The sequence below is a fragment of the Canis lupus genome, chromosome 16 (genome assembly GCF_048164855.1).
Source record: "Canis lupus baileyi chromosome 16, mCanLup2.hap1, whole genome shotgun sequence".
NCBI lineage: Eukaryota > Metazoa > Chordata > Mammalia > Carnivora > Canidae > Canis > Canis lupus.
Genome location: NC_132853.1, coordinates 21,027,780 through 21,036,114, shown reverse-complemented (window position 1 = coordinate 21,036,114; position 8,335 = coordinate 21,027,780). Strand labels below are relative to the sequence as shown.

Sequence of the window (8,335 nt, the reverse complement as noted above, 5' to 3'; positions counted from 1 at the left end):
TTATGTTAGACTATACTTTATTGGTTGGCTTGTCTTCCCAAGCCTGGATCAGAAACCAAACCACATCTCCCAGCCTGCTGTGCGTGGCCTGGTCCATCCACAGAGGATCCTACAAGTCACAGCCATCCACCCAGTCTGTGAGGTCCTTGCCCTGGCAGTGACGCCTCCAGGCCTCCCTGAGGATGGAAGATGGGGAAGAGGAGAAACCAAATCAGCTGCAACCTTCAGTTCCTGCTCAGAGAAGAACAGGAAGGAGGCATGGGCTCTAAACCAGAAGTGAGGTGAGGAAAGCAGCTAGTAAGGGAAAGAGGGACTAGTAAACTCCATTAACTAGCAAAGAACCCCCTAGACGAAGTAAAAAAGGAAGACAATGGCCCTTCAAATGTCATCTGTCTAGACTCCTTATTTTACCAATGGAGATACAGGGTAATTTGTTGCAGTTTACCCGGAAGTCAGTAGCAAGGGCCTGGACTCCTGGGGTCCAGAGCCCCCGTCCATGCTCTTTTCCTACACCGTGCTTCTTCTGCTGACAGTCATGCCACCTTACCAGTGTACAGCCCTTTACAGTCTACATAGCACTGTCACATCCATCCCTCATTCATCTGCACTCCACCCCACCCCCGGAAGCCCTATAACTAGATTAGGAAGATACTGAGTTCCCTATATTCCCAATGAATCGCTGAGACTCAGATGCAAAATTACTTGCCCAAGATCCACAGCTAATAAATGACAGAACTGCAGCCACACCCACTTCTCCTTGGCTACCAATCCAGGTCTTTCAATTGTTGGTAACTATAGCTTATAGGCTCTTTCAGGACCATTACCTTGCTCCATCAACACACTAGCATCTTGAGGAAGATAAGCAAGATCCTGGGGTCCTGGGGTCCAAGTTCTCAGGGGTTCCAAACTTTGGTAATTCCATGATGTCAATGTCAAAGGGACCAATGACCAAGAGTGCCCCTAGAGGACCTCCACAGATCCATCAATGAGGTGTGGTCAGCTGGCTTGTTTGCCTCTCCCATTAGACTGTGAGACCCTTGAGGGCAAGGAATCGGACCTCAGCCTATCTGAAGGCCACACAGCACAGAGCCTGGCACAGACCAGTTCCCAGTGTGTGCAGGTGGGGGGAATAAAGAGTACCCTTTCTACTTTCTGGGACCACTGCCTGTTATTAGCCTCAACCACTTCTCAGGAGTTACACCTGCCACAAATTTATACCCAGTGTACAAAAGAGAGCTGTTCTTTGATGCAACCCAACAGGACCTGTTTCCTCCAGCCTAGGGTGGCACCCCCAAGGCCTCAAGCCCTTAGACTCCTGCCAAGCCTGTACTCACTCATCCTGATCTTATAGCTACGCATTACATCCTGCTGAGCCTGCCTCACTCCAGATTCAGTTCCTAGGGCATCAACTGTTCTCAAACCAACACACCTCCAAAGCTGTGGCCATGCTCAAAGCACATCTTGGACTTTCTCTAGATTGACAGTCATTTCTGCCTCCTCCTCTCCCTCACTGCCACATAGCACCTATCCCCAGGCCTCCTGCACAGTCCCTCCTAGCCAACCCCTCTCCTATCCATCAGCCATGCAATTGTCCTAGTGCAGACCCTGGGTCTCTCACCTAGACTCCTGCAAAGGCTTCCCTATCATGCCCCTGCCTCTTGTCTCCTGCTCTTCCCTCTGCTCCTGGGCTGATATTCACTGCCTCTCAAACTCCTTTACCTGCCTTGTGATGATCACATCTGTCTGTGGTTCCAGGAGCCACCGGAGTATCTCACCCTTCCCACATCCTGGCCCTGCTGGTCTCCCATCCAGAAATATGAGGAAAGAGAGGTTAGAGACTAAGCAGTGAGATGCCCCTTCAGGGGACGCTATAGGGCCACTGGCTCAGATACCCCTCTGGTAACCAAAGATCTAGTCCAGTGGCCCATGGGATGCTCATCCAACTCCCATGCCTGTGAGCATGGCTGCTCCAAAGGCCATCTTGTAGGAAAGAGGCAGGAAAAGAGAAGGCTGACAGGGTGAGGCTCTAGAGCACCTCTCCCCATGCTTCAAGCCAGGAATCGCTTCTGTTGTACATCTTGGGCTTTTCTACAAAAGTTAGTTTAGAGGAAGATGCCACAGTTAAACAAGCAGGCAAACAAGGTTGACTAGACCCAGGTCTAGCAGACCTGTAAGTGGGCATCCTAACATAGGCCTATCGCAGAAAAGCCAGGTGCAGCATAATGAGCTCCAGTCAATTGCTTACCCTCCCTGACACTTGGTGTGTTGCCTATAAATACCTCAGTGACAGTAACCCCTATGGCCTAAAGTTGTGGGAAGGTCAGACTGGGAAGCCATGGAATGGTGGCTGGGACAAAATGAGAACTCAGGAAAGATTAGTTCCCTGTTGTTTTCCACCAGTCCTGGCCACATTGGCTGGGGTCAGGTGGGGGGTGAGGGGTGCGCGATGGGGCTCTAGCCCAGGTCACTTACCAGCTGGCCAGACCTTGGGGCTGTTGAGTGATCTTCATGGCACAGATAACAGTATCCTTAAGGTTAGGATTCAACAAGTCTGGGGTGGGAGGAGAGAAACATGATGAAAGAACAGGGGACAGAGCTGGACATCCGGAGTCTATCTATTTCTCCCTGCCTCTCTCTCTCTCTCTCTCTCTCTCTCTCTCTCACACACACACACACACACACACACACACACAAGTACGCACGTGCACATACACCCTGCTCCATCCTAAACTCAACCCGGTCTCTCAATCCCTCTGGAAACACAGATATCATCAGTCTATCACCCTCCTCCCCACACTCCTAAAGTTCTCAGAACAGCCTTCCATCCAGGACCCCAAGTCAGACGGATGGAGGACCCACACTCACCATTTGTCCCATCCCACTCTCCTTGGTAGGCCCAGAAGGTGGTGGGGGATCCCCACCCAGAGATAATAGCAAGGGTAGAAGCAAAGATTGGTCCAGGGGGGCTGCCTGGGGCTCAGGCCCAGCCTACCAGAGCAGTACATCTGGCACACATTGGGGACCTCTGTGTTGAGATTTTTGCACCACTTCCGGCTGTTGATCTGGAAAATGCCGTTGTTAGTACTTCCATCAGCCTCGTGGTCCACAGCAGCTGTGTTGAAGCCACTTGTGAAATATGCAAGACAGACCCCTGCGGAGGGTGGAGACACAGGCCCGAGGGTCAGGTGACCAAGGGTGGCGCAGACGAGGGGGCCCCACACGAGCTCCTCGGAGTCTCACTCCTGCTTCAAGGTGGTCAGGGCAGCCACCCTCCTGCCTGCTCCCCAAGTGACTCCAGCATGGCTCAGAGGTGCAAGGGACTCACTCGGGGTCACCACAGCTACTAAGCAGCAAGAGTCAAGCTTGTCCCTTGGGCTTCCTGACTCCTAGACCAGCCTTCCCACTGTCTCACAGCTCAGCGCGCAGTGAGGCCCAGGAAATCTTTGTGGGACAAATGAACAAGAGCTAGATCTTTAGAGGCAAAATGAGAGACACAGAGGTGAGAGCTGGCAAGGGGGCTACAATTAGCCAAAAATGAGTCTAGATGTGGCTGGACCTCGCAGCTTCCCGAAACTACCAGCAACTTGAAGAGTCTATTACTGGCTGATTCAGTTTACCCGAAACCTCAATGGGAATGCCTTACCCTCTTGGCTGCCATATGATTAGAGAACTAAGTGATTCTGTCTCTTTGGCCACTGGAGTATCTCACCCTTCCCTATCTCACTGTTGACTTTAGCAGCAGGGGCAGGGGAGGGACATGCTGATTGGTCTGCCTAGGACCTGCCTCTTAGGTATTTAACTTGCCCTGAACATCGTCTACCCACAGGATCCACACCCCTGATGTCCAAAGGAGGGCTGAGGCTCAGAAAACTTCCAAGACCACACCCTCTGAGTGAGAGCTGGGGAGAGGGGAGCGTGGAGAGGGGCGGCAGTGACTGGGGGGGGAGCAGTTCTCACAGTCAGCCAGGGTGTATCCCCGGTATCCCTCCATGCCGAAATCCTGGAGCACTTTGGCCAGCTCGCAGCGACTGTAGACCCTGGCTTGGCTGGAGGTGAGCAGGCAGCCGAGCAGAGAGGCAAAGGCCAGCAACATGCTGCCCGGTGGGCACAGATGCCCTCTGGGAGCCCAGCTCCTGGCTTCCATGCAGGCGGCGGAGGCACAGCCCCCGCCACGCTGGCTCACAGCTGGGTTTTGAGATGGCAGGCAGCTCAACAGCCCTGGTCCACCACTCACAGAAGGTTACCCTTGGGAGAAAGAGAAAAGCAGGGCCTGAGTGTACCCTGGGGAAAGGCAAGAAGGCTCCAACATGGGAAACCAGCCCCCTCGCAGCCCTGATGAAGCATCAGCCAGGAGAGGGTTCCCTGAGGCCGACTCCCCTAAATCGCGCTTTACACCTGCCCCTGCAGCTGAGAGGAGGAGGAAGGGAAATGGGGAAGAAAACAAACAGACTTGGAGCTCCATACTACATGCCAGGCCCTATCGAATCCTGAGGCACTATGTTTCACAACTAGGAAGGAACAAAGTTTGGAATAAGACCAAAGTTTACGTGACTCCAAAGCCCCACGAGATAGATGGCCATGAGCAGATGTTCCCGGAGGGCAAGGGCCCAGTGGTGTCATTAGAGTGTAATACAGTCCCTACCCTGGTTGTGGAGGGGGTGCTCTCCTAGCTCAGAGACTCCTGCTCCCAGCCTGAGCTGAAACAAAGTCTCCCACTACAACACTGCCACCCCGCAGCCCTCTGGAGTGTGCACACGGCCCCAGGGTGGTACTGCCCACCACCCCTTCTAAGACATCACCTGGCAAAGGCCCCTCTCCCTGGAAGCTCACGTCTGCTCCTTTGGTTCGCGTCTCGGCACTGGCTCCCTAGGCTAGTCCTCGGGATCATGAAGGCATTTGCACCTGGTTATGACCTTCACCTCCACTCTGCCTCAGCCACCCACTCCCATGGCCTTGCCATCCATGCATCTCACCACCACCTCCCCCATCACCTTCCATTCCCATCTTTCCCTGACCATCACCTCCGACACATCTTCCCAATGTGTCCCATGGGCCTACTCCGCCACACTCACTGTCTCCCTTCACAGAAACAAAATAGCCACACAACCTCACAATCGGGTGTTCCCAGGAACACAAGGCCTCCAGCCCCACTGGATCCTCAAGCCACGGAGAATGACAAGGTGGGCTGAGGGTGTAGCTTTCAATGAGCCTTCGATTTGAAGTCCACCTCCACGCTACACAACATCTCTGGCTTCAGACACCTTCCGAGCCTCATCTTCTTCAGTTCTACAATGAGGAAATGAATAATACCTGCCTCGGAGGATTGTTGAAAGAACGAATGAGAAGAGAAAGGCCCGGAGAGAACCTGGTTCTTTGTACTAAAAAAATAGGTTCGTTGTTATTTCTATCATGAAATACTTCTAGCACCGGAACTAATGCTCATCTTTGGCCAGCTTTCTCTCTCCCATTTCCTTCAAAGAGTATTCGAGATGCTCATTACTGCCCTCGAGACTTCCCCACTGCCCTGTCCACCCCCAAGCTCCCAGAAGCTCACCGAGGCATCAGTAGCCTCATCCCTCTCATCTTTACCCCTCTCGTGGGAGGATGCGGCGCCTCTATGTTTGTCCAGGCCCATGGTGCCTGCGAGCTCCAGATTTCACCCTCTCCCACCTCTCAGTCACGCTCCATGGGCCATCGCTCCTCTCTCAGGGTCCTCAGCACCTCCTCCTACCACTTCTCCTTCCTCTGAGGCGTGGCTGCTCACAGGCCTCATCATTATCTATACTGACTGGTCTCTCTCATCTGATGGAAACTTCTACAGGAAAAATTACTGTTTTTTCCCCTCCCCATTTGTTTTCAACCCAGTGGAATTTAGCTTCACCACCACCACATCCCACACCTGACACTGTTCTGCACTGTCCAGTGGGCCTTGCCAGGTCTTGTCCCAAGGGGGCACTCAGCAGCCTTTTGTACAGTTGACCAATCCACCTGTTGAATCTCTTGCCTCTCTTGGCTTCCATGATGGCCCCTCTCCTGGGTTCTCTGCTCCTTTTTGGGCTATTTCTTCTGACTGCCTATGCCTCAAACACTGGTATGTTTTCTAGACATTTCTACCCTGAGCCCTCCTCTCTTACTTCCAGATAGTTTCCGGGTGGCCCTGAAGTTAACTGCCACCCACGGAATACAGACATTGAATTTTGTCTTCCCCCGAGTAGCAGACCTAATCTGAAGCTGCCTCCTGGATGTCTCCACTTGGACACCTCACGTCACCTCAGCTTGAGCATGTCCAAACCAGAACTAATGTTCTCACTCAAATCTGCTTCCTTGTGCCTTTTATTTCTGGATTTAAAACATTCTTGATTTTAAACTCATAACCGCTTTGGTTTAAATACATTTGTCCGAACTAGAAATACAGATGGCTTTCTTCACTCCTTCTATCCCTACACCCCTCACCTATCTCCAGCCAGCAGATCCCCGAGTGCTATTTACTCTGCCCGCCCTCCAATAGCACCATCTTTCTCCCAGTTCAGAGCACCATCCTAGCATGCTGATGGGGCTTCGCATCCAGGCCTAACTCTTTTGTCCAAACCATTCTAGACACATTTACCACCATGAGTTTTTTAAACAAAAATCCTGGCCACCAACACCCTATGATGATTCCCTTCATCACTGTCCCTAGGTATGGTCCATGAGGGCCCTCATAGACCCATATGGGTCCTCAGTCGTGAGGACCTCTCCCTCACTCACAGTCACTCACAATAATGCCATGTTGTCTGCTCATGAGGATCCCGCCGTCTGGAGCACTAACCCTCTCCTTTCTTTACATGGCTAACTCTACTCGTACTTCAAAGGTCACCCAGAGTGAGTTCCCCAGCTCCCCAACATGCCCAAGTACCCTGTGCTTCTGCCATCCCTCTGTCACACTGGACTGTGTTATACGGCAGTCATTTCCACCATGAAGTGAACTTCCAAGGAACAATAGCCATCCTGTGTATACGCATATCCTAAGAGCCAAGTGGAGTTGCTGATATGGAGTGCCTGCTCAGTGGGTTCTGTGTACACTGAAGCATCCTGAGATCCTGACCCCAAGAGCACGAACCTTTTCCATCAAGATGGGGGATGGGGAGGTGATGGGAGGAAACTTACTGGCAGACCCTGCACTGGGCCTTTTCTGGATAGTTTTCTAACTTAATCTCATCTAATCCTCTCAACAACTCAATGGGTGTAGGAGTAATATCCCCCATTTACAGATGAAGAAACCTATTTTTTACTTTATGTAGCAAAGCGACTTAAAACCTCCAGGTTCATCCAGAGCGTTTCACGGCAGGTCGAGCGGTACAAGGTGTGAGATCTGATGATTCAGAGACCAGACACCCACCAGCAGGGTCTCCCTTTTCTGTCTCTCAGTTCACTGCTCTCCCAGCCCAGGAATCCTGCCCCCATTTCTGACCATCCCCGTTCTTTTTCCACACCCCTCTCTGCCCTGGTCAACAGCTGCAGGAAGAGGGGAAGGGGGCTCACTGATCAAGTGTTGTCCCCACCAGAGCTGACACAGCAGTGACAGTGGCGGCGGCAGCAGGGACCCGACACCCTGCTTCAGCTCAAGACACCCCCATGATACTGCTAGGGTCCCAGGCACCCAGCTTTAAGAGAATGATGGAAGAGAGCAGCCTTCTGGAACTCCCCAGGTCTGTGAGCTCATCTTCTAGAACCATCTTCACCCATTGAGCTTCAACTGGTCCTCTGAGCTCCTCAATTTTAGGGCTAGGGACATGTTAGAAGTATCTAGGCCCAATCCTCCTTGGCCACCTCACACACACACACACACACACACGCACACTACGCTGAAGGATGACTCTTCTGCTCCCAACAGATCCTTTAGATAGTTGCCCAGCAATGATGATGGCAGGTGCCCACAGCCTCTCCAGGCAGCCTACCTCACCATCAAACTCCTCTGACTGGCAAAAAAGTTCTTCCTTAGTGCCAAGCCACAAAAGGCCTGCTTTCTGCATCTGCACAATGACAGTTCAGTGTGGACAAGACTGGGACAAAGGTGATGCTGTTGACTCTAAAGCTTAAGGGACAAAGAAGTTAACTGGAAGGACACATGATGCCCATGTCTATGCCCCACGGGGACCCCTGCTTGGAGGTCATAAGGCACAGCAGTTAGAGCATGGGCTGTGGAATCAGGTGGATTTAGGAAAGGACAAAGGCACTGATGACTACCAGCTGGGGGACCCGGAAAAGTGACTTAACCTCAATTCTCAAGTGGCAATAACAATGCCCGGAAGGATTCAGGGTTTGGTACTCAAGGTGCTTAATACATAGAAGCATT

The 8,335-nt window shown here is 52.2% G+C and overlaps 1 protein-coding gene across 5 annotated transcripts; it reads right to left on the bottom strand.

The window, feature by feature from the left end:
- Positions 1-7,678, bottom strand: SPACA3 (sperm acrosome associated 3). Of its 5 annotated transcripts, none has more exons than XM_072779480.1 (5): positions 7,542-7,678; positions 3,958-4,245; positions 2,993-3,151; positions 2,473-2,551; positions 1-176 (listed from the first exon to the last, which is right to left on the bottom strand). In XM_072779480.1, the coding sequence occupies exons 2-5, from the start codon at positions 4,142-4,144 to the stop codon at positions 110-112; spliced, it is 492 nt and encodes a 163-aa protein (XP_072635581.1). In that variant the 5' UTR covers positions 4,145-4,245; positions 7,542-7,678; the 3' UTR covers positions 1-109. The 5 variants fall into 5 exon arrangements, with proteins under 5 accessions (XP_072635581.1, XP_072635580.1, XP_072635584.1 ...); XM_072779479.1 differs by having other exon boundaries at positions 7,522-7,673; XM_072779483.1 differs by lacking the exon at positions 7,542-7,678 and adding an exon at positions 7,297-7,472.
- Positions 7,679-8,335: the final 657 nt, after the last annotated feature.